Raw genomic sequence first — 27,751 nt, forward strand, 5'->3', positions numbered from 1 at the left:
ATCTTCAGATAATATGTGTTTTAAGCTTTATGTCATAACATTTACGGATCAAAAAGAGGACAATCCAATATTGTTTACTTTTAATGTATTCGCCAGCAGCGAATCACAACTGTCGACACAAGAGTATAGATGACTCGCTGGGTGACCAATCAGAAGCTTATAAATGAAGGCGTTGTCCCTGCGTCATAGTCATGTGCTGATGCATTGCCGTGGTTGGAGTCTGGTCTGAACCAGTTTTTTCTAGCCAAAGCAGAACGATGAAACGGCGGGCCGGGCGCGTAAACAAGCGTGCTCTGATTGTGTGGGGTGGATCTTGTTTTGGCTGTTCTGACAGCTGTTCTGATAAACGCCGTTGCCTTTGAGAGTTCATCTCAACCTGAGTACGAGCTCGAGGGTAGCTCTACAGGTTGTAGCTGATGAATATACCATCATCTCCAGCTTATGGTGTGTATATTTCACAACTCCTGAGATAGAGTAGAGCATGCAATTCATATGAAGACTTTCGAGTTAGACACAGTCTATGGCTCAAAAGTTAGTGAGGCAAGGATTCTCAGAAAGTAGATTAGTGAAATCATTTAAGAAGTTCTACGGTAGATACGGAGATGTTGTAGCAAAATATGACCTGTCTGTTACTCAAATGATGAGTGACAGCATACCAAATTTTGACTCACAAAAGTAATTTGGTGAATTCACCAAATAACAATAGATTTGTCGCTTTGGGTCAATCTTGACAGGTGCGGGTAGCTGGCAGGGTACGCTTACCCATTCCGGACTCCTGGTACCACCACTAGGCCTATTTTGTGGTTCAAGATGACCCCATTGCCTTTGTCATTTTCAATATGTTCCTTGGACCTGGTAAAGTTCTTAGTTACCTTGAATAATAACGATTATTGGACCTGATTTGATGTCTATTGCCATGCATGCAGAGCTCACCTCAACCATGGTTACTCCGAAGACCGTGCCTCACCAGCTCAAATCTCTCCAACATTTTTGTGAAATTCAAAATACTTCCAAACGAGTGATGTTCGTAACACCATAAGGGAGCCATCATTATTGACGGCCGGGGGGTGGGTGGAGGAAGTTCATCGTAAACTCTGGAATTTCGAGTACCCCCCCCCCCCCCCCGCCAATCTCGATGAATTTGAATAACCCACCTCTCTAACACAGAAATTTTGACTGACCCCCCCCCCCCCCACTCAGAAAAGTTAAATATCAAGACGTGTATTTGGAAATTTACAAAAATACAGCAATGGTAAAGACCTTTCATATATCATGGTGTACCCTGCTACATTATCATCGGTTATCTCATCATGGTTGGAAAACGTGAAACCAACAAAATGACATTAAAAGTCACGACAAAATTTACAGTTAAAAACTCACGCTATAACCAGTATATCCAATCATACAGTATCATTTAATTTGAATAGGTATCACCATAGGGTTTTCACTAAGATATCTGGACAAGGCAGAATTTGAAAGTACAGGCTGCAGGCTGAGACTGCTGAGGGGGAAAGTGTCAGAAGAGGTTGTAACCTCTGTTACGTTGAAAAAAATGATGTGTGAAATGGTGCAATATGAGAGGTGTTCAATTCATTTACACAAAAAATTGAGTAACCCCTTCTTTCTCTTCCCATTTTGAGCAACTGCCTTGTAACTTTAGATTTTTGAGCGACCCCTCACATTCGGCCTCCGATCCCAGGCCGTAAACAATGATGGCTCCCTAATCATCACCATGGATGCTGTTGTCGTGAATATCATCACATCCGACAAATCTCATTAATTCGAATACCCATGTTTAGTTTTATAGGGTTCATATGAAACTACCACTGCAGACTTGACAGTGAGTCAAACACACAATTTTGATATTCAAAGTTCGCTCGTATCTGATTTCATACAGTTCAGTCATGCATTTTAAATCATATAAATGCAACATCATTTTTCATGTCACATTACAACATTTATCTTGTAATTTTTTTAAACTGATAAAACGTTGTTAGGCCTACTCTCATTCGGACTATAATTCCTTTCTTTTCCTGTATCCTGGATTACAAGCCCTGGAACATATGTAGTCTAAATTTTAATACGATTGAGTCAATCAAAATTGGTTTACTAGCTAGCAGTACCCATACCCACGTTCAATATGAACAGAACTTTCCAGAGTGGCTTTGTATCGCATGTTTTTCATCTATGCATTTTTTCAGCTGCATTTAATGCAGTGACACTCTACACTACTACCACGTTGTGCAGATAACATGGGATTGTCTGACACAGCAGTAGCTTGGTTCCTATCGTACCTTACTGATCGTTCACAGGTAACTAATATTCAAGGCACCTATACCACATTCATTGCAATATGGTGTACCCAAAGTTTCTGTTTTGGGTAGAATATTGTTCACAGTCTACACCCCGCCTCTTGGTAACATCATCCGTCACCATAAGGTCAATTTTCACCTATATGCTAATGATTCTCAACTGTACCAGTGTTTGAAATTCAAAAACATGACTGAAGCTATACGTAAAATGGAAACTACAGTGACAGAAATCCACAGATTTATGAATGACAACGTAGTGAAGCTTAATTCTGACAAGACAGAGGTCATATTCTTTGGATCATCCAGAAGCATCAAAATCCCATCTATCCACACCATTAGTAACGATACCGGACCTAATCTCAACAACAAAAGACCATGTCATCCAGGTATGCAAAACTGCAAACTATTACATCAGAAATATTGGAAGAATTCGGAAGTATTTAACACGGGAAACAACCATATACCTTGTTCACGCCTTTGTATCTTACAGGCTAGATTTTGGAAATGGTATCCTGTATGGTATATCCAAGAGCCTCAACAAACTACAACGGATACAAAACACTGCAACGACTCATTGTTAAGACCATTACACCAATTCTTAATTATCTTCATTGATTACTGATACAACAGAGAATAGACTGATACAACTGAGAATAGAATTTAAGATTCTTCTCTTTGCATTTCATGCAAGCCATGGCTTAAACATCTGCGATCTCATCATTCTTCATCAGCTATCATGTAATCTTCGGTCCGGCCGAAAGCATCTTCTTGCTAAAGTTCCGAGTCCAACTCGACTGAAATCATTTGGTGATCGAGCATTTGCTCATGTACCACAGCTATGGAATATTTTGCTTCTTGAGATAAGGGAATCTACTGTGACTGTTTTTACATTTAAATGGCAAGCATACTCCTCCCACACTTTCCATACTTTTTGGGGTCGACATTCACGTTATTAGTAATAGTTTTTTCAAACAGCCCCTAAAATCAACCCCTTTAATTATTTCCTCTAAATAAACCCACCCCTCAATTGCAATAACCCCCTCCAATAGACAATCTCTACAAACAAAATATAATTTCAACTTCAATGCTTTATTAATAATATTCATTTTCATAAGTATTTATATATTTTGCATAGACAATAGATGCCTTTTCCGCCTGTGTATGTTCAAGACAGTGAGTATTTTGAAGAGTATTGTAACTTCCGATACAGTAAAAACCATGCCATCACGAACGAATACCAGTCCAGCCATGTATACAATAATGGCTATTTCTGTATTGAACGCCAATTACGATAATGATGCTGAATATGGAAACGGAAATCCTTAAAGTAAAGTTATAACCAAAGGAGTTGAATGTGCTAATTGCGAACTCACAAAGAGTTTCATTTCCTTCAAAAGATGCCAAACTCCCCTAGTTACAACACCCGTCACAGCAATGACAAGACAGTCGATATTGTGACGATAGATGCCATTTCCGCCTTTGGTAAGCTCATTACGAGTACTTGTTATTCGTTTCTGGTATGCAGGTGATGGAGTTTCTCACGTGGGCCACTTAAGTCTCACTTTGACCGTCTTCGTTTTCCATTTCTCATACTACAATATCGTGTCATCTTGCCAGGTGTGCCTGTTCCATGATTGATGTAATCAATGAATTTGATCAATCTTTTGCGAACTGTTCAGTGTAAGCTTAGGTCGCAAAATTATTGCCTAGACCCTATGCGTCGCGTACGGCCTACATGCCTCCGACGGCACGGAGGCCGTAAGCTACGCATAGGGTCTAGGCAACAAAATTACGGCAATAACATTTTGAAGTATGTCCAATCGAGCAGCACTTAATATAAGTGTCTTAAAAAAAAAAAAAATCAAGAATACAGTCTGACTTGGTATCTTTTTGGTTACTACCTATATTTTTACAAAATGGAAGAATCTGCTACTCAAACTGGAAGGTTTCATGAATCTTTCGTATGTAGATGATCAATGGCAAAAAAAAAAAAAAAAAAATAAAAAAAAAATTGCAATACTGGCCGTATTTCTGCATGAGGGGAAGTGTAATCAATTTGAATTTCCAGTTAAAAACAAACAAATACTGTCGACATAATTCATTTTCACTATGAGTTAAACGGTGCTCAGAATGTTCAGGATCATCATATCGTTTTGGTAACAGCGCCCTCAGCGTTTTTTTTTCGTTAGGTGTGCCGTTCAGGCTGTCATTAATTTGGTACATTCAAATGCTATTTGGGGTAAAAGCCCCAAAGTAACTGTAACTTCAACTCTGTTCATGGTTTTGTTTTTTAAATTAACTTCAATGTTATGCTTTATATCTTTAAGCGTGGCCGAATATCCAGTATTCATCATGTCATCTAGTGAGTGACATGGTGTTGTTAAATGTTGCTTTTTTAACTGCTGTAGCAGGACGCGTATACTATCATTCTTTAAAATCAAAAAGCAACTAACAATCTCGATGAAACTAGTATTTAGCATCTGGGAATAAGTACACAAAGATTTCAAGCGGCAATTTGCTATCGATTTGCTTTGGATATGCAAGCTTCTACTGTGTATTCTATCTTCAGCTTTACTCTTTGAGTGCTGTATTTTTTTCTCACCACAATTTTAGTGCAACATTTTATCAATTTTCATGAATTTTTCTTTAATCTATTTGAGAGTTTTGGACTAGATAGGCATTACATTTTATTGGCTACAGTTTTGCATCAAAATTTTGGCAAAAATTTGACAAAAAAATTGCCAGGAGTAAATTTTATTGAGGTGACAAAAATTGACTTTTGCCCTCAAAGAGTTAAACCCACAGCTAATCAACAAATTTCACAGATTTCATTGCTTTCTATATTTTCACCACAAGACAAGGTAACAAAATAAACACGACCAGAAACAGTAAAGTTTGCAATAACCTTTTATTTCAAATTATTTAGTGTGCTTTGAAAACTACTTTTACTCAAGGCACAAGTTGAAAAATAAGGTAAATTTAAACAAATAAAGAAAATGACTACTCTCTCAACAAGTTTTTTCTTACAGTACACAACAGAGGTATTTTGGCATAGATACAGTGCAGGGTTTAAATTGAAATTTTCGATTGATGTGTCCCTGTTGACCACTGGAGTATATTTTGATCCAAATGACAAATTCAGTAGTCATTACAAAATTTCAAGATCATAAATCTGCTGATAACCAACCTTCCCAAAGTTTTTACTGTTATGGATTTATTACACATTGAATGTGTTTTGAGAAAAAAAACACTGTTGGCTGCTGGACAAAATGTATCTTTCACAGAAAGGTTAAGGTTGGGACTAAATGGCTTACCAGACCTTTATAAAGAGTTCAGTAGTTCAATCAAAGAGACAGAGGAACTGTGGTTAAATATTATAATGTATTTCAAAATACATTATAATATTGAATCAGAGTGATAGAAGAACTGTGGTTCAATATTATAATGTACTTCAAAATAAATTGATATTTCTGTGACAGTTCCTAAATCCACGAAAGTAAACAGTGATGGTGCAAAAGAGTCATAAACATTTATATTAACAGGTCAAAAATGAAAAAGTCGCGGTTTTTGGACTAAAAAACTATCTTGTTCAGAAAGGAGGGTAGAAATGCTTTCGTTGCCATAGCCAAAACTTCTGAGCAGAAATCATAGCCACTTGTTAGGCTCTCTGTGTAAAGCCCTGTGAATTCTATAGTGTGCAACATCCAGTCAGATTTCATCATAGTTTCACTTGCACACTTTGGTAATTTTCACAATCAGCATTTCCATAATTTTTTACTCTCGTTCTCTATTTTTTTTACTTTTTACTGATGTAACAGTATGTCTTTTCCTTTTCTAAAATGGTTGCCATGAATAGAATTTCCACATACTGAATTTATCACTAACACTTGATTCTTTGCCATTAAATGTTCCAGCTGCATGTATATAAAATTCACAAAGTCTGGGCCTTGAAACTTTCCTCTCAGCTAGTCCAAATATGTTACTGAAAACAATATGCTTGTCCAACCACTCTGTCGAAAACAAAGGCAAGGAACTAAAAGTCTTATGGTAAAAGTGTTAAGCAATTTCGTAAATTACATCTTTAAATTATTTACAATTACAACTTGCAGCACTAATTTGTTAGTTACCCATTCATCTTTTGCTTTTTTTGTTTTCTTGTTTATGATTTTTTTGTTTTCTTGTTTATGATAAACATCCCTTCTTCCATTCTTTACTTTGACCTTGGAAAAAACAAGAGATTCCCGGAAAAGCACACTTCTGCAATTAATGGTGGCAGATGCCTGGTTGAGTAATCTACCAAGTATGTCTAGAAAAATTCAATGATATTCAGTGTTCGCGGTGACTTTTTTCTCCTCGCGTACGGCATACGCATTAGTCTGCTAAAATTGCGTAATGGCTGGATTTGAGTGCGTAATTTCACTTCCGCACTCGATTGATGAAAAAACTGACAGCAAAATACAATGTGCCGTTGAATAAACCTACACTACATATTCGGATTGTACGAGGTAACATTATTTTAATGAAAACAGTTTAACGAACAACTTGAACAATGTTGAAACGTAACAGCGAAGGGTATACATGCAACCGTCACAACACATCGGGCAACCCAAAAGTTAGAGTTATGGCAGCTTATCCAGACGGTTTCTGGACGTTTCGGCACCAAGTCGTTTCGGCCCAAGACTTTCGGCCTTCCAATTCAGGCCCCAAGTCCGAGTCGTTTCGGCACCGCAACCCAAGACGTTTCGACACCGCTGAAGGCTACCTGTGGGAACTAGTGCTGGAGCGTAATGTTACAAATCAAAGTACTAAAAAGTATAGTGTCAACTAACATTCACGTACATGCTTAATCTTTGTGAGAACATGGGAAGAGACCGTAAGAAAAAACTTCATATTATTTTCAAATCTGTGACACAAGTTTATCGATATCAATAGCCGCCGACACGGAAAAAGTTTGAAAGCGGTGAGGAAACAGCACGGCAAAATTCAAAATGCACATAAAGTACTGGTCAGAACGCAAAGGTCACGCTTACGAATATGACGGATCAGTCAATTACTAAATAGTTTGAAAAAAAAATCGAAACACAGATGCCGAAACGTCTTGGGTTGCGGTGCCGAAGTGACTTGGGACCGGAAATTGAGAGGCCGAAACGACTTGGGCCGAAACGACTTGGTGCCTGAACGACCAGTTACCATCCAGACACTTCTGCAGTGTTCAAAATTTATCGGGATTCCGACGAGCTCTACCAATGAATCATTTTTTTCACGGACTCGTAGAGCAAAGTTGAAAGAAATTAAAACAGATTTGTCTGCTTCGACGCCATGCTGCATGTGTGCTTGATCAAAATTTGGGAACAGCGAGACACGATGATCGTGCACGGTTGGCATTTATATAATTTGTCGCAACATTTCTGTCAATCACTCACTTTCAGAAACTATCGCTAGCCTGAAAATTAGCAACGTAATTCATAGGCACAGCTGACATGATAACGTGCCTAACGTGATAACGTGTGGACTACGATGCCGATTTTTCAGACAACGCCCAGAGAATCCGAAACTTTCCACACAAAATGAGTGATTGACAGAAATGTGTTGCAACAAATTTCGTCTGGTTGTCGCCTAAGCTCAGTCGTGGGGAGTGCTTTCGGTGTTATCCTTTGCGTATAGAAAACGCATAACGATGAAAAAAATGCGTAGAGAGTCAATTTCAATGCGTAAATACGCACGATTTTTGCGTAAACGCGAACTCTGGATATTGAAGTTTCATGTGACTTTTGAAGGTTTGTCAGAATTCAATGAAAGTAACAAGTACTGGGGATATTTGGAGGAAATTTACAATGGCAAATAAATCTCATAGGATACAACATACTTTGCCATTGGGTTACACATACACACATTACTTGATCAATGTTTGCTTTGAAAATTTCAACTTTCACAAAATCAACACAAGAGAATGAGATCCAATCTAGTCCCCCTACTGTACACCTGCCCGAGTTTCAGCATTGCTTTGTGAGCTCTAGGAAAGTTCAAAAGAAACATGATGATATGGGTGGCAGAAGCACTGTCAGCTCTCATGTATTTTTTATGTCACCCTAACTGACTGTTTAATAGCTTTCAGACACTAATCACTAAGTGTAAAAGGGCGCCACCTAGCAGCAAGTTGGACAAGGTTGCCGACTTTAAAGTCACCCATCACTTCAGTAGAAGCTCTTCCTTATGCAAGATTTCAACAAGGTATAAATTGGATGTAATTACAGTATGCAGCTGATGAGTATCACTTGAATAAAATTTTGCTAGAAAACTGTTGTTGCTGATAAAAATCATTATTTTCTACTTGGATCAGGACAAAAACACTGTGTTTTCTATTTTAGATCAATCTGTTTGTTGTTTTTGTGCTGTGTTTTTGAAGTGTTCTTGTTGCTGGCCTGGAAAGGTGAGCCCATGCTGTAGCTACTAGAGCTGTCAGGTGATATACCACTGCTGCTGTAGCTGCTTCCACTGGGAGAGATTGACACTTCTTCCGTGGAGATGCCCATTGTGTTCTCCAATCGCTTCCAGAAGTGTTTGGCTGTGTACTTGACACCAGCAACAGTCTTCAGTGCACTTGGGGCTTCCTTCTTCTCCAGATCGACGTAAATTGGAATCACGCAGAACTTGCGTTTGTGACTTTCCAATGCTCGTATGAGGCTGTGGTGAATGAGCTTTTCAAACCATGCAGACTGAATCGACTTCCGCGATATAACAATGAGAATCTTCTCACTATTATCGACGCCCCTGTCAATATTGCGAAACTTGTCAGCACCAATAATGAAGTCCCTGTCCTCTATGAATCCTTGAAGCTTGTGCTTATCTTCCAAGAAATCTATCAGTTCATAGGCTACTTGCTCATCTACCTTATCATACCACAATGTAAAGTCATAGCTTTCCTCTTTGGATTCCCTGCTAGAAGATGAGTGCTCTGTTTCACCAGGCGATGAATGAGAACTTGACACTGTTGCATCCTGGGCGTTTCTTGCTGACCCTGCACTGTGGTGGAGTAGCTCTCAGGTGATGCGTCCACGGCTACATCTGACACCATGGATCTGCTGTTGGTTGACGATATCGATGACACCCCTGAGTCTGTACCTGATGCCATGGTTGATAGGATCGTTGTCAATGGTCACATGTCACAATTCTGCAAAAATATGAAATTAATTTGATTTCGGCAAGGCGTTCAAATTAAGAATGTGAATGGAAAACAGATTTATCTTATGTGCAGCATAATTTGAGTAGAAAACAATGAAGAATGGTCGTGTACCGTGCTCATATAAAGCATTTGCTCATTTTGGCCACATATGGCCTGGCTGTACGTCATATTGATAGAACATTAGCTGCAAATTGTAGCTCTACGGTGAGGCAGTCGGTGAGTCTTGGTTTGCGACATCGCTCACCAGTAGAGCTACAATGCCGAAGGCCCTGTAGCATACAAAATAAGCGCGCCACAGATGGCGCGGCATTTTCATGTAAAATCCCACATATTTACTGCATTGGTCGTACCGATTTATCACTACTGAGACTAAACACTATACTTCACTAACCTTGTCGTTTATGGGGTTTGGTATTAGCACAGACACTTCGATCGCGTTCCATAAACATTGAGCGTGTTTCTGGGAGCCGCCATTACCGTAAGTGGGTCATGGCGGCTCCAAAAATGTTTTTGGAACGCGATCGACGTATTTGAACAAATACCAAAGCCCATACACGACAAGGTTGGTGTAGTATAGTGTTTAATCTTCAGTAGTGATAAATCAGTATGACCAAATGCAGTAAATATATGGGATTTTACATCAAAATGCCATGCCATGTGCAGCTTGCTTATTTTGTATGCTTCAGGGCCTTCGGCATTGTAGTTCTACTGTGAGCGAGGTCGCAAAACCAAAACTCACCGACCGCCTCACCGTAGAGCTACAATTTTGCAGCTATAGAACATGAAGCAAGGATAGGAAGAGGCGCATGCCTTTACAGTTTGGAAACGGAGAAAAGACCAAGTATACGCAAATTACACACTTTCGAAAGTGTGGCTTCAGCTCACGACAAGAATTCTAGCCTGTGTACCGTGGGATTCCCAACTTCCGAATCCGCCTACACAAATGCGGGGATTCCAGCACATCTACAGATTGCCATGTTCGTGTTGAGCTTCAACTACATCCCGTCGAGTCACAGAAATTTATACTTTAATTTGAAACTAGAGCAACAGCGAATGCGTTAAATGTGCCGAACAACAATGGCCAGCGAAAGCTTTTAAATATAGCTTTCTCTTTGCCATTCATTTGTTATCAATCGTGCGATTACACTAGGTCGAGTCTGATTGTAACCGGAAGAGCGATGTAGCAAATTGACATGTTTACTGATATGATGGATGCACATTACCCCCCTTTCGACTTGCAATGACACAAAGTCCGTAGAGCTGGCACTTACCTTGTTCGATATCTTATGAAAATAATATGTTGTTTTTCTCTACACACAAACTATATATAAGTTACCTCCTCCGTACTCCGGAGTCCGTACCGTCACGATCGTACGTCGCGACCGTCACACAAGTATTCACCATCCGCCAATCAAAAATTTACTTCCGGGTTATTGCAGCGCCCTCAACATTTCAGGCACCTACGTGAGTCACGACAGCGAAAGACTGTGGAAAGTGGTGGGCAGACGTTTATACAGAAACATCAGTATTTTATCGGGTGATTAGATTGAAATGTCTTTAGTCAACTACGGGAGCAGCGATGAAAGCGACAGCGAGGAGGAAAACATGCATATGCCGAAGTCAACTGCCTCATCATCAGGAGACTCGTTCAGTAGTACTACAGCACGCAAACAAACTCCGCTTCCGGTTTCTTCGGCACGGTCACTCTTGTCCAGTTTGCCTCCTCCAAAATCTGCTTCAGTGGACACCGGTAAGCTGTTGATAATTCAAAGCAAAGATTAAACCCAGGGCTTATAGCCTTTGCTTTAAGCATAGATTTACTGTCTCGTGACTCAAACGGAAACATATCAGGAAAGTCTTCGTCTGGGTCCACGAAACGTATTAACACTGTCACTTGTTTGGTGCTCAAACTACTCATCAACCAGAGTGTTTACCTGTGATGGAGCTCGGAGGCAAAAATATTCTACCTCCATAGATGGAGGGACTGTGGATGGTATAAATCTAGTGATATTCAAGCAATGTTGACAAAAATCAGGACAACATTGCCGACAAAGTTATGACCTCAACAACTTTTGTATTACGAAAACTGTCTTATTGTGATATCAGCTGTTGAGTGAGCTGCTGCAAGCATCCACATTTTCCCCAACAAACTGCAGCTCTCTGTTTGAAACGTTCACTGTTAAAACAGGAATATTCCCCACCATCAGTACTGACTGTCTTTTCTATACCTGCTTCAAAGCAACAAAAGTAGTCTCTGTCAGTTAAAGGTACACACAGTTACCATGGAAGGAGAAAATCTAACCAATCACAGATTTTAAGCGGGTGGCCGTTTTTTTTTTTAAAACAGCGCCCTCACATGGGCATTTTGAATACTAAGGAACGCCCCTTTGACCATATATGGGCATATGTAGATTACAGGTGATTGTATACCTTTAAGCATGTTCTAGACTCTCGCCAGTCGCTTGTACCGCTTGGTCTCGCGTATTGGCGTAGCTTCCGGTATTTGCTGGTACAAGCGACTGTTACGCCTCACGCAATCCCCCTTGCTATTACATATTCATGAGGTATCGCATCATAGTAATGGGTGGGGTAACAATACCATATTTGGATAGTGGAAGGTCATCCTCCAGGTCATACATTCATGTAGCTGTGGAAACGCAGCTATCTGTTGGCGGGGTAGCGGGCATCGCTATGCGGGTCAAAGGTCAACCCCGCCACGGATAGCTGCGGGCCAACTGCCAGCGAAAGTGGGTCTATTACGACGACACAATATGTATCGGAACTTTGAACGGCAAAATAAACCACAGTGAGCGTAATTCAATAAAATGACCTATACCTGCCTGAACTCTGATTATTGCTCATTCCATAGCTCCTTTTGTGAACAAACGTCTCATTCCCTAGCTCCTTTTGTGAACAAACGTCTCTCGTTCGAACGTGATCTTATTAGCATATCAATAGAAGTCAAAGTTCGCTGCTGGAGTGAAAATCTTGAGTACTCCTTGGAAAATCAGCCGAATTACGTAAACGAACCAGAAATTTTGTTCACAAAATTTTGCCCTTCCTTTACCACAGCCGCACTGTGTTTTTTATGTCGACAGTCGTTGTCTGGGAAGCGCATATAATCAAGGAATAGCGCTGCAGTTTAAGCCCACCCCTTTCCATGTCACTTGTTGTGACATCACCGTCGCCTTTTTCATACGGTTTTGTGAGGGCGCATACAAGGTATAACAGTCTTCGTGCCTTCCGCACTCGATCTCACGCCTTCGGCGCTCAATCGCCCACGTTTGATTGCTACCACACTTTAATAAAGTGAATCCGGTCAAAGAAGGCACGAGGGACTGTCGACAGTCTAAGCATGTTCCTGCATCCAAATTTAGTTCACCTATGTGCCTATGCCTGTGCTGTATCCCAGGAAGTGTCCTTTTGCTGTATGTTCAACCCACCCCCAAAAAGTTGTAAACAGAAGCAAGCTAATTGCCTTTCCTGCAGGAACTGTTTCAGAAATATATTGTGCTTTTCTGCTGCAACTTCCATAGTGTACAAAGTCTTAATAAAGTCAAAATTTGTTGCAGATGTAGTTACCATTGGATATGGCAAAGGGACAAAAACCATGTCTGAAAGTACAAATACAGAAACTTCTGTAAAGCAAGGTGGTCAGCCATCTTCAACCACAGATCGGCCAATGAGATCCCTGAATCTACCTCCTCCAAAGAAAGGCCAGCCTGTCAAAATTACTGTACCATCATTGCCAGATGTGAGTATCAACAAGGGTTATCAGCGACAGTCGCCTAGTGTATAAATTTAATATGTTATTTACAGTGCAGGATTGGCTAAACCAATGCGTGGACACCCTTGTATGCCTTGTGACTGTGGATAAATTAATCATTTACTGTGGATAAATTAATCATTTGATAACTTTGTCTTTTTTTGTCCTTTATGGTATGTACAATGCACTGAGACGTATGTGTAGTGCGTTTGTTAAGAATTGAATAATAATAATAATAATAATAATAATAATAAAATAATAATAGAGCAAGGGTCCTCTTTTCTCTTCACCATTGGAAACAATTAAACCTAAGTACAGAAAATTGTAACCAAAATGCTTGTAAGACAAGGCATTATCAGTTTGTTGCCAGCGCTTGTGCACTACTTTTGTCACCATGTCTATTTCTTGAATCAGATTTTAAAATGTGTTACACCGTACAAGTCAATGTCAGCAGGAGCCAATTCCAGTTTTTATGTCATCCAAACCACACATACCAAAAAAGCATCTGTTCATGTCTTAACAATGCAACTATATTTGTTGTGATCATCTTCAGCCTGACTCTGATGAGGACGAGCCAGCTCCAAAGAAAGCCAGACCAAGTTCCCAGGTATGTTATCTTAGTCCCGGATAATAACAGTACAGGTCTTACATACATGGAATACTGTTTTTCTCCTTCTCCTTACAATGGAGATTTTTTTTTTCAATAACTGATGTGGCTGTCAGGAGTAAGTAGTGCTGGAAAATATTTTGCTCTTCCCTAGGGAAATTGGAAAGAAGACTGCAGAGTGGCTCTGTGTCTTCCATGAAATGGAAAATTGCTAACTTACGACTTAAGTGCAAAATCGATTCAGATCATGAATCGGGATTATTTTCAGAATATTGCAAGTGTGAATGTTACAATGTGACAATTGTTAGTAAAGAAATACTAGAATGTGATTTTGTCTGTATGTCATCAGTTCATACAGGCTTTGGTCCCTATGCTGTGATTGCCAAATTGTGTCAGTGACCTTAAGTGCTCTGTCGTTATTGTTCGTCACTTCAAAGTATCAATAAATTTTTTCCAACTATGCTATTGCACTATGAAGCTGCACTCAAAATTTACTGTTCTATCTCTATAGGGTTCTGGACTGTTTGCGTTGCTTCCCCAACCAAAACATGCCATAGCAAAGGAAAACAACAGGATCCTCATCCCACACACACTGACCAAGAAACCAAGTGTACAGAAACCACAGGTGAAGACACCAGCCACATCAACTAAACCACAGACATCCAAGCCAGCTGTCAGGACATCTGGAATGGCAGGATTTTTAAATTACGGCAGTGATGAAGACGACGAACCGAGTAGTTTCTTTTCTCTTGATGAAAAAGATACTCAAAAGTTAAATACTGAGAGACAAGTCCAGAATGTGAAATCAGAAAATGTTTCATCCACTGTGAATCAGACTTTGAATACCAAAATTTCTTCAGGTCAGGATACTCCACTGGCTTTCAAAAATTCACAGTCAAATTTGCATCAGAACAATTCAATATCTATGCAACAGGCAGCAAAAATTCCTCCAGTGAGTGACCATCTTGCATCCTCATCAGCGACTAGTACAATGCCAATGAACAGAGCAGATGCACCTCTTGATTTCAGTCGAAGTTCAAATGCCGTGAGTTCATCCAGCCATGGATATGGAGCCAGTGGCAATTCCTATGGCTACAGTCAACAGTATCAACACAGCTACCAGGATTACAACCAACCGTATCAAGAACCCTACCAACAGGTGCTGGTCTGCTAATATGTACACTTTAACCATCAAAAGATTTTGAATTTTATCTTTTTGGGAGGTTTTCGTGTTTTTCACCAGTGATGATGAAAATGGGTATGAATTTTGTACGATAGTTAAAAAAATAAGATCTTGCTTCTTTTGCTGAAGATGAAATATGCACAACTGTGTGCCTCATCCTGCTACATGAAGTATTCGTACTTTCATTCAGCCATCAAACAAGGCAAATGGAAACAAAACTTTTATGTAGCAATCTGTTAGGTACATCCAGTTGTTTAGAAATACATGAGTATAACAACACAAATACTTGTTTTGTTAAGTGTAGTAGAATCTACTAGGTGTATAAATGAATGTTTGGTGGCTTCAAAATAAATTCACTGACCATGTCAAAAAATCCAACTGTAAGGTTACCACTTTATCTTTCACAGAATAACAAAATGTTATCACCAGCTCTAACTCAGCTGTATTTGCCTTTCAGTATACTGTTACAGAAGATCAATCCAGTGGTTACCTTGGCAACAATCAGGAGCAGTACCAAGCCGCTGAGAGTACATCACATGATGATTACATCAATGATGAAGGGGTGAGTCCTGGCATTGTAACTGCTTGCACACACTGTAGTTTGCATGTAGATGTTGATTTTGTTGTCAAGATTACTTCAAATGTCGTCAGATGCATGTCGATTTGTTTTGTGATACGATCTAATTTGGCTGCCAGGCAGCCATTTTATTACGATTTTTTCATGTACAGAGCCATTACTCAGGTACGTTTCGACCGATTTATTCAAGTTGGTACAAGGACATTGACCTATGTCATACATATGCATGTCAATTTGTTTTGTGATAAGATCCAATATGGCTGCCGGGGGGCCATTTTATTTTGATTTTTTTCATGTACAGAGCCATTACTCAGGCATCATTCAAACGACTTTATTCAAAGTTGGTACAAGGACATTGACCAATGTCATAGCTATGCACATCAATTTGTTTTATGATATGCCACAGTGCGGCCATTTTGTTATGATTTTTTCATGCACAGAGCCATAACTCAGGAATATCTCAACCGATTTTATTCAAAGTCGGTACAAGGACATTGACCTATGTCATACACATGCACATTGATTTGTTTTGTGATACAATCAAATATGGCTGCCATGTGGCCATTTTGTGACGTTTTTTCATGTCCGGAACCATAACTCAGACATGTATCAAGCGAATTTATTCAAAGTTGGTACAAGGAGATTGACCAATGTCATACATATGCACATTAATTTGTTTTGTGATACAATCTAATATGGCTGCTGTGCGGCCATTTATTTTTATGATTTTTAGTCCCCACGGACACCGTCCGGGGGACTTATAGTTTGGTCATGTCCGTGCGTGCGTCCGTGCGTGCCGTCCGTCCGTCCGTCGTGCTCCGTCCGTTCACGCAGATATCTCGGAGATGCAAGGAGCGATTTCATTCGAACTTGGTACAAGGATTACTTCATATGTCATACAGATGCACGTCGATTGTTTTGTGATATGATCCAATATGGCCGCCAGGCGGCCATTTTATTACGATATTTTCATGTACAGAGCCATAACTCAGACATGTTTCAACCGATTTTATTCAAAGTTGGTACAAGGACATTGACCAGTGTCATAGATATGCATGTCGATTTGTTTTGTGATACGATCCAATATGGCCGCCAGGCGGCCATTTTATTACAATTTTTTCATGTACAGAGCCATAACTCAGACATGTTTCAACCAATTTTATTCAAAGTTGGTACAAGGACATTGACCAATGTCATAGATATGCAAGTGTATTTGTTTTGTGATACGATCCAATATGGCCGCCTGGCGGCCATTTTATTACAATTTTTTCATGTACAGAGCCATAACTCAGACATGTTTCAACCAATTTTATTCAAAGTTGGTACAAGGACATTGACCAATGTCATAGATATGCAAGTCTATTTGTTTTGTGATACGATCCAATATGGCCGCCTGGCGGCCATTTTATTATGATTTTTTCATGTACAGAGCCATAACTCAGACATGTTTCTACCGATTTTATTCAAAGTTGGTACAAGGACATTGACCAATGTCATAGATATGCAAGTCTATTTGTTTGTGATACGATCCAATATGGCCGCCTGGCGGCCATTTTATTACGATTTTTTCATGTACAGAGCCATACCTCTGACATGTTTCAACCGATTTTATTCAAAGTTGGTACAAGGACATTGACCAATGTCATAGATATGCATGTCAATTTGTTTTGTGATACGATCCAATATGGCCGCCAGGCGGCCATTTTATTACAATTTTTTCATGTACAGAGCCATAACTCAGACATGTTTCAACCAATTTTATTCAAAGTTGGTACAAGGACATTGACCAATGTCATAGATATGCATGTCGATTTGTTTTGTGATACGATCCAATATGGCCGCCTGGCGGCCATTTTATTACAATTTTTTCATGTATAGAGCCAAAACTCAGGCATATCTCAACCGATTTTATTCCAAGTTGGTACAAGGACATTGACCTATGTCATACATATGTACGTCTATTTGGTTTGTGATACGATCCAATATGGCCGCTAGGCAGCCATTTTATTACGATGTTTTCATGTACAGAGCCGTAATACTCAGACATGTATCAAGCGAATTTATTCAAAGTTGGTACAAGGAGATTGACTACTGTCATACATATGCATGTCAATTTGTTATGTGATACGATCCAATATGGCTGCCGTGCGGCCATTTTGTTACGATTTTTTCATGTACAGAGCCATAATACTCAGGCATATCTCAAACGATTTTATTCAAAGTTGGTACAAGGACATTAACCTATGTCATACATATGTAGGTCTTTTTTGTATGTAGGTCATTCTTGGCCATTGAGCGTATCTGTATCAAAGTATTTTTATCACAGACCTAATTAATGAAGAGGACTCTATCCTCTCTGAGGACATGTAATCAAAGTACCCATTAACAAGTGGGGACTGTGTCATCAACGATGACTTGTTTCATGTACAGAGCCATAACTCAGGCATATCTCAACCGATTTTATTCAAAGTTGGTACAAGGACATTGACCTATGTCATACATATGCACATTGATTTGTTTTGTGATACGATCCATATGGCCGCCGTATAGCCATTTTATTAAGACTTTTTCATGTCCTGAACCATAACTCAGACATGTATCAAGCAAATATACAAAAGTATTTTTATCACAGACCTAATGAAGAGGACTCTATCCTCTCTGAGGACCTGTAATCATAGTACCCATTAACAAGTGGGGACTGTGTCATCAACGATGACTTGGTTTTTAAACCTGAGGGGATCTGATTAGTCGCTCTATAAATATTCCTTATCAGCGATCTAAGCAATCTCACGTTTACATGTCAATCAACAAGGTATAAATTTAGATCGGGTCAAGCATCCTCAGCGGTATTCACTGGACCAGAGAACAATCGTCTGCTTGCGATGGCAGACACAAACATTGGACAGCTGCTGTCTACGTAGTCCTGGGTACGACGCTGTGTGTTCCCCCAACGTTTTACGGCCTCCCACCACATGTGGTGGGAGCTAGGCCTTACAACGTCGGGAACTCACATCGTACGCAGGACTACTGTCTACGCTCTTTTTGTTTCAAACACGGAGACCGTGTTACAATCAATTGATCGAGACGCCATCAGCGAAGACATTTACTAGAAGAGAATTTTTATTGCCTCGCTCTGCCCAATGTCGATATCCATTCCGTTTTAAGATCGATGAGTCTCCGTTGAAGAAAAAGAGCAAGTTTATGTTTCCTTTTCCTGATCTGATCATGAATCCTGAACTGCACCCGTGTATTGGTCGATATGGACAAATACACAAACAAAACACTATCGTACTCATTAAAATACACTTCCCTACACCTATTCTTAACGAAACAAACACTATTGTAACACTAACAATTGGATAGTAACGTGGGGATCCTATTTCACATATATCAGAAACGAGACAAACACCAATGCAAGGCAAACTTTTTTATTGTAAGGTGGGGACATCCATTTTTCTACCTTTGCCATAACGAGGGTTGTTGTCGGACACAGTTTTGAATTTGGCTCACAACCGTTTGATTTTGTCGTGACGTTGCTCCGCGGTTCTCTTGATTTCCTTTTCCCTGGCCCTGGCAGCGATGACCTCATAAACTTGCCTATCTCTCGACCATGGACGGAAAAAAAGATTGTTTATGTCCATGCTCGACCGTCCATCATACGGATGACGTTTTTATCTCGCCAGATGGAAATGAGTATATTTTGATTTAATTAAACTACAAATGTACTCATTTCCATCAGTTCGTCCTGCAACCAATCGCTGCCACGATCGTCCGAACTTCTTGCCTGAACACCATCCATTGTGGTAATGACCGCAAGCCCGAAGACAGGATATAGTTTGGCGTTTAGTTCGGTGCTCTGGTCACACGTGTAAATAGGCCATGTTTAGTACGGAGCACCGAACCTGGACCAGCCCTTCCACACCAAATTAATTTAGTTCTTTGTTAGTTCGGTGTTGTCTGGTCACACGTCCAACTGACACAGGTTTAAATTTAACCCAGTGTCAGCTCCGGAGTAAACACGCACATGTAAACCCCACTTATCAAGATGTATGACATTGAACTAAACAAAGCTGTTTCTGTGTGTTTGTAATTTCTTTGCTCCCCTCCCTTTCTTTCCCTCTGTACAGTTTAAAAGGCTTCAGGGCAAGAAAAGGCAAGGTGAAGCTATTCAAATCATAGATATCCAGGAAGACAGGCAGGACTACACTAGTACAGAATGGGTTTCTAAACACCAGACAGAGGAAAAAGAGTACAGAGCCAAATTGGTGAGAGCATCTCTAGAATTAGATTTATCCATGTGGTTGTTCTACCATCAGGATGTTTGCAGAAATGTTTGCTTGTAGGCTTTAGTGGCTTTTGTCCAAGTTTAGGCCCACGAAATGCCTGTATGCCAACGATGCCTTTCGATATTTCAAAATCAAGTTCCAAACAACTGAATGTGTAAAAGCATAATTTGAATGTTATGTTAATTTGCATTAGAGTCAACATACATGTAATTAAATTGGATTTTGAAAAAGGTTGTTGACCATACTTTCAACTACATTGAACTTGCAGATTTTGAAAATGCTTGCACTTTTTGAAAATGCAATTGATATAAGAATATTTTCTTGTTTTCTGCTATACTACTAATCTGCAAGGGTGTCTTGATCCATTCTGCAGGTACAAGTATAACATGTTTTGCTTGATATTTGCACAATAGAAAAAAATTGTAGGTTAATTTACCTTTAACAGTCAAGACTGCTCCAGCAATCTTTCTACTTGTCAGTCTGACTACATTTTCAGCAAATACTCATGAACCAGCAACGCTTTCAAGATTTCAAGACAACACTGGTGCAATCATGCAATTTATATCCAGTTAATATCCAGCTCTTCTAACTTCTTTCTGTTTTTATTTTTACCAAACTTTCACAGAGAAAGGAGCAGCTACCAACCAGTCAACAGAGAAAGAAACATCAAATTACCTACCTTGCTCATCAGGTAATTCAATTCATTGATGAATTCACTCCAAGCTATTTTGTTATTTATTTTAGAAAAAACTAACAAAAGAAGCTTAGAGGGTCAGTTCATATTAGTCTCAGTTTCTTGGATGATTCCTACTATCAAAGAATTTTCTGTTTGATAATTCACAGTGAACTACTGAAGACAAAATCAAGATTTGATGCACCTCGGAGACAGATATTCTGATTCTCACACTGTTGCGATACTGTTTTGGTCTACTATGTATGAAGGCTTCTTTTGAAGGCCATGCTTGTATTTTCCCTGCAGAGTTTACACAGGGATTACGGCCATTTTGAATTTCAAGTGTCGGGAAATATCGGTTACTTTGTTTATATGGTCACCCTGATTTTTATTTGTGATTTCAGAAGGAGATTGTCTAAAGTTTCCTTGAGGAAAGTCTGGGCAAAAGTGGAAATATTTAAATTTCGAGGCGAGAGCTACCTATAAAAAAATCACTGATTCATATAGCATTGAGTCCTTTATTGTCAATTCAGTAGGAATATTTGCATGAATGGTGTGCTGTTATGTACTTACACTCATCTTTTAAGTGTCAACTGAACATTTAGATGAAAACATGACTTGTTGTAAATCTCTTTGCAGGCCAAGGAGAGAGAATTGGAACTCAAAAACTCCTGGGCAGAAAACCGGCTGACAAGGAAGCAGACACAAGCAAAATATGGATTCTAGACAACACAGTGATAAGGAGGTCACTACAGAGAATGGAAATTACATTATGTGAATAGTGAAATAAGTGTAAAAGTTCCCTTGGTGATTTTCAAGGACTTGCCCTTTCTGATGATGTGAAATTGTCAGTACACCTAGGGTTACTTCAGACTCTCTCTGATTGTAATGCCAATAGCTTTTACAGCATATATTGATTTACATGTATGATTTGACAATGATCTCTTCACTGCCATAAAACAGAAGCACTCACAAGTCATTCCTTACTGTCATTGATTTATCAAGAGGAGTTTAAAACGTCATGTAAAATTGCAGTAATTGTGATTTGCAGAAATTTCCAACAGGACAGTCAATCAGAGTGAATGGAAGCTACAGAGATCTCCAAATATGGCAATTACATGCAACATAGCTGACAAGTTCTTGAGCAAAAAATTCATCGTAAAGTATGCGATGATCACTATATAGTATTAACTTGTACCAGGCTTTAAAATTGGTATGTTTTTCACCATGACTGTGAATTGAGAAAAAAGATAGACACTGCAGTATGATTTGATCAGGAAACAATATCTACCATTGAACAACATGTTCTGATAAGCAAAGTTGCAAATTCAAAGAGAAATGTACAAGTGGCCCAGTAACTCACTGAAAAGACAGAACAATGACTCAATGAAAAGATGGAACAGTGACTTGAAGGAATTGTGTATAATTTAACTTTTTTCAAAGTTCAAAAGAACAAAGTTGCGGATTGTTTCAAATGTTGGGCTGCAAGTAAAACAAGAATTTCTACCAGCATCTACCAAGTATGAATCATGGTTATGGTGTTATATGAATTTATTGTCCAAGAATTAAGTTTCCTGATAGTGAATCATATGTATGATTTAAAAATATTGGAGTGTTCTATTCATCGCTGAGTGTAGTGGTGTGAGATGAGTATCAGTATCAGTGTTATTGGGAAGGTACACATATTGAGTTTCATGTTGATTTGTTCCCAGTTTTTTGAGGGATTATATCACATTTGGCACACTTTTACTAACTCATCATTTTGACGATTTTTGTCAAAAGAGGAAACTGTTTATGTCAACAACGTATCTTCCATTTCAGTTCTTTGAATTTAGTTTAAGTAATGATTGCATTCAAACACTGCAGATGAATACCGTTATCCAAATATCCTTGCATTCAGCAAAACATTGTGTATCCATTTCTATTGTTACAATATGTGGCTTGTACCAGTAAAGCTGTTCATGATGTTGAGTTGTATATACAAATGCCTGTGCAATGCATGACAAAAGCATGCTTACAAGTAGGCGTGTCGCAGATATTATCCCTGCATAAGGTGGACACACGTACATTCATCCTGTAAATAATGATTTCACATGAGATATGGACTGTATGCAAGTCTCATCTTACAGAAAAAATGTCCTGACTGTGTTTTATTGCTCTACATACAGGAATGTATGCTTGAATATTGCAAGTTCTCTGAAAAGAAGCTACAATTCTGCTGTGTTGAATTTCACTAGATATTGACTGGTTTCATCCCTGATACCCTGTGAATAAGTTTACACTGGCCATTAATAAATACGGAATTTGGCCAAAACCATGGTGGTAAAAAGGGTTTATTCTTTTATGGTTCTGTCTGCCAATCACAGTGCCTGGTACTACCCCAGAGAGTGTGTTGGTTATGGATGCGTGCTGTGCAGTTTGTCTCAGTGGGGCTGAAATAAAGTTTATCACACTTTGGACAAGTGTAATGTTGTTTTCAGTTGTTTGCTCTGGCATTCATGTTTTGCTGCTTTTGGATTCAGACCCAGAAGATATGTTTTCTTTTTGTTTTGAATTATTTCAACTTTCAAATCACTTTGAATGTTAATGGGATTTACACTCCATCATTCTTCAGCATGCTGGCACACCTAAAGAATACTATAGGTCCATTCCCATCATATTGTGCTAATCTGTCTGTCTTAGGGAGACTTTCAAAATAAATACAGAGAAATGAGCTCCCTAGGATAATGATGAATCATAACACAAATTAGCGCATACCATACCCACTATTCTTCAGCTCCACTAGCATGTTTTTTCCAGGTGTCAAAAATTATCGGAAAAATTATAGTTTGATTTCTTTAATATCAATACATGTGGTTATTTTGCTGCTTATGGATTCCGACCCAGAAGATATGTTTTCTTTTTGTTTTGAATTATTTCAACTTTTCATGATGTTTATTTCACCCATGGCTATACTGTTCCATATTTCATTATCACTGCTATGTAAATATACATATTTGCCTTAGTACAATGAGTCTTTTGGCTGTTCATACACAGGCCATTGAAACGCCTCTGAAACGGTTCTGGGCCAATACTGACACAGAAAGTTATGTGTGGACACTCCGAAGTGGTTCTGAAGCGTTTCAGATTTGAGACGGTTTAGTCGGCCCGACCAGAGCCGTTGTAGGGATTAACTCTATCCGCAAATCGCTGTGTGGACAGACTGAGCCGCTTCAGAAGCGTTTCAAACGCCCTCACGCGACAGGTATTTGTAACATAAAACAAACAACAACCAACATACAATATTCACTTTCGCCATGGCTGCCGAACACAGTACTACATCTCGCAGTATACTGGTCCGACGAAGAGATAAGCTTGCTACCAAAAACCCTATCAATTCGACCAGAAAAAATAATTACGATTTGAAAAACGTCGAATTAATAGGAAATTAAAACTGCCGAAATAATTTAGTGGTCGAATTTAATTTGGAACGACGATGATGAAATTTAAGCGAGACATGTTTGCCATGTTGAGACTTCAAAAGCATGGACTGTGAAATTTTGTGAGGTCGACAAATTAGGTAACAAAAAACCTCAAACGCATGTGGGTGTCACATCAAAATCAAAGTGGATGGATTACAGACGGAGCAATCTGTGACACTGCCACCGACCGCTCGACGGACGACGAAAGTTGACATCGTGTGCCAGCCCTTGGAAATATATTGTAACTCCCTGACAGGCAGATGAGATAGTCTAATGGCGTTTGATGCATTGAAAGTTTGTAAAAATAATAAAAAATGACATCACCGATCATAAGAAACGTGGTGTTGAAGATAATAGTTTTTAAGAGAAGACTATGACGACCATATTTCTGGAAGTATTATATAACTTTAGAAAACCAACATCTGAAGATTTACTTCAACCAACACTTTTGGATTTGTTCTACTCTTTATTATAAGATTAGTCGAATTTCTGGAAAGTAGGTGTACATTTTCGATGTCTGTGTATCGTCTACACAGAAGTCATATCCGAAAGAGTATAATCAGTTCACGACAGCGTAAACCTCTCTCTCTCCCTCTCTCCGGCATTTCAATTTTTATATTGTCGACATTTATATATCAGTCTGAAGTTTCAGGTCACTGCTCAATGCAATAGTTGATGTCAATTTTCCGTATCGGGCATGGTCTCTATCGTCACTCTAATCATTAGTGTTTTTCTGTTATATTCGACATCAGACTCAAAAACAACGTGAACAACACTGATAATATATTGCATCTTTCGTATCGAAAACCGGTAAAGGAATCATAACTGGCATGGTGACATGTCACGGCCTGGAGAAAGTTCATCACCATCGTCGAATGTGCGTGACACTTTTGCTTCCAAATAGACATATTGAAATGCACAGGGAACTTCGCGGTATGGCAATTATATGAATTTTATAGTGAAGAAAGTCTGTGACTTTAAACTGGCCGTACAACCAACAATAAACATGGCGGAGCAATGATACCGACTTCAGAGACTTCGATTTTTTTTTCATTGCGACCGCTGGTGAGAGCGAGTCGTCGAATTTTTTCCCACTGGCTATTTGGCTTTGAATTTTCAATTGCCATCATGTGCTAAGTTAAAGCTAAAAACAAGACGGGCGTTCTCTGTAAATCAATGAGCCTTTTGAATATGAAAAAATCAGACATTGAACCTCAACACGCAGCTTGAAAGTTGTTCTCCGAATCAGGACAGGGACATCGGTGAGGCCGGATTTCACGTAGTAGCTATGGAAACCGACGGCTCGTTTGTTGTAAGAAACCATGCGATGTACGCTCCCTTTGGCCGTGAGAATTTCGCCGTATCGCCTCTACAGACTGCACCGTCTATTACCTAACCATGCTATTAAACAATCACACGATAGTTCAGTAACATATATCTTCATTAATCTACCGATCATCGACCGTCGAACACTTCAAAAACAATGGTCGCGGTCACGGATTCAAGGACGTTCACAAGAAGAAACTATCAATAAGTGGCGCGCAGAATTATTTTTACTGGTTTTGAGAACTTCTAAAATAACTTGTAATCTGCATATCTTCGCACATCGAACCGATATTGTATACCTATCACCGTCGAAGTTTATGTCTTTCACTGTAGAGTTCTTTTCATCCAAAACACATATCCAGAAGAGTCCCACAGAGCGGTCAAATGAAAGGATATGTGCTCCAAACGAATGAAATTGCACGAAAGAATGAAAATCAACAGCACACCCTGGACGTGATTTAAAACAATTTAGCGCTTGTGGATAGGACTATTCTATTTGAGTAACGGGGACGGAAAGCACAGAACTGTAAAAGTACTGGAAAAAAGTGCCGTTTTTCTCGCAATTTTAGCAACTGTAACGACCCTTTATTCTTTACTAGGTTTAGGGCCTATACACACAGTGTACACTGATGTACAGAACTTTAAAAAAGTACTCTGCTGGGAACGAGCAAGGGGTTACACTCTAACGGGCGCAGTAAAACAATGCGGTCACGTCCATAGGTTCAAGGACATTCATGGGGAGACACGATGACAAATAGCGCAGTGTCGTAAAATTGCTTAGACTAGTTTTAAGAACGGTACAACATCTGGTCATCGGTGTACCGCTACCTGTGAATCAAAACGACAAGTGTAGGCCTATAGCTTCGAAATTTTATGGGAGAGACACCACGACTGAGACCGACAGTAGCGTCCGTGTAGTGTAGGTGATTCTGGTTTCTCAATCGAATCAAAAGTCCGACATTGACAAAATTGACACGAAATAAGTCCAAAAAGTTGTGTTTTATTCAACTAACTGATTCATCTCCTTTGATATCCCCTAAGCTACATGTAAACAGTCCGGAAAGACTGACATCGATGTCTCCCGCGCCCCCATTTCTTCACCGTTTTGCAAAATATCTCATCAACCGGGCGCATGGGCAAATGTCTTTGTACGTTGGTCAAAACTAATGACACTATAGGTCAGGATATAACATCGGTCAAAGTAATATTGAATATGGAAGACAAAAATGCTTTCATCGATTGACAAAAATGAGAAGGAACGAGTCAGTAAATATCGAACCATAAAGGGGAGATCGAGACTGCCATCCCCAATGATTAATCAACTGGGAACAAAATATATATTTCGATCAACAGACTTACACAACCAGAGACAGCATTTTATTCAGCTTTAAAATAAGTCACCGCCTTTCCTATAATAACACCCCGTTTGCGTTTCGATCTACTATGCTCTGTCCCCAATCGGTATGGCCGTCCCAGTTTCGCCTACCGTACTGACTGATACATGGTTATTCTTCACATATTTTTTCATCGTTTGGCATAAATACAGCATCTCTTTTGGTGCACAAGGCAAATCAACGTTTAGAAGGAAAGTCACAGGAGGTTGGGATATATATACCGTGGGTGAAATTAGAATGGAATATTGAAGATGAAAAGACTTTATCGGTCGACAAAAATTGCCATAAGCCGAGAATTGAGATTGTCTATGATTTATTAATTGGGAACAAAAATATTCAATTGAGTCATTAAGTTTGTGATTGATTCGTTTCAAAAATGTGTTCCTACATTCCTATCCGATTGTTTGTGTTAATAAAATGTTTGTTTCGCCTCTGATATTTGTTGGGAAGTTTGGATTAGTGTGTACGGTAATTTTTGTTTGTGTGGGGAGAGCTTATGGCGAGGCGAAACAAACATTTTTATTAACACAAACAATCGGATAAGAATGTAGGAACACATTTTAGAAACGAATAAAACACAAACTCGACACAAAAACATTTGGATAGTTAGGTGGGGAGCCTCTTTCACATTCTTTACAGCCAGTACGACGTCGTCCATTTCAGCCATCTTGTTACAAACAATGCTTGGCCATACACACCTTTTGAACTCGAGAGGGCGCATTAAGACGTCTTAAACATCAAAACAATGGCTTAATTTTGTGTATGTGGACGCAAGCGGACTCAAACTATTAATCCCCTGTGTTTACAAACACAAATAGTGTTGCAGAAGCGTTTCAATTTTCCCCTGTCTGAACATAGTATTTGTGATGTCTGTAAGCTGTAAACTGTCATAAACTATTCTGTAGACATGTCTTGCAATGTATCAGTCTACACTATGAACTTAGAATAATGGATCACAAAGGAAGGACAAAAAAGAAGCAGTC

At 39.3% G+C, this 27,751-nt stretch overlaps 1 protein-coding gene across 1 annotated transcript; it reads left to right on the forward strand.

The window, feature by feature from the left end:
- The first annotated feature begins 10,933 nt into the window (after positions 1-10,933).
- LOC139121129 (proline-rich protein PRCC-like) lies at positions 10,934-21,999 on the forward strand. The gene is made up of 8 exons (XM_070685776.1): positions 10,934-11,245; positions 13,068-13,249; positions 13,815-13,868; positions 14,380-15,027; positions 15,509-15,613; positions 19,756-19,893; positions 20,540-20,605; positions 21,227-21,999. The coding sequence occupies exons 1-8, from the start codon at positions 11,047-11,049 to the stop codon at positions 21,311-21,313; spliced, it is 1,479 nt and encodes a 492-aa protein (XP_070541877.1). The 5' UTR covers positions 10,934-11,046; the 3' UTR covers positions 21,314-21,999.
- The last annotated feature ends 5,752 nt before the right edge of the window (positions 22,000-27,751 follow it).

Source organism: Ptychodera flava, chromosome 21 (genome assembly GCF_041260155.1).
Source record: "Ptychodera flava strain L36383 chromosome 21, AS_Pfla_20210202, whole genome shotgun sequence".
Lineage (NCBI taxonomy): Eukaryota > Metazoa > Hemichordata > Enteropneusta > Ptychoderidae > Ptychodera > Ptychodera flava.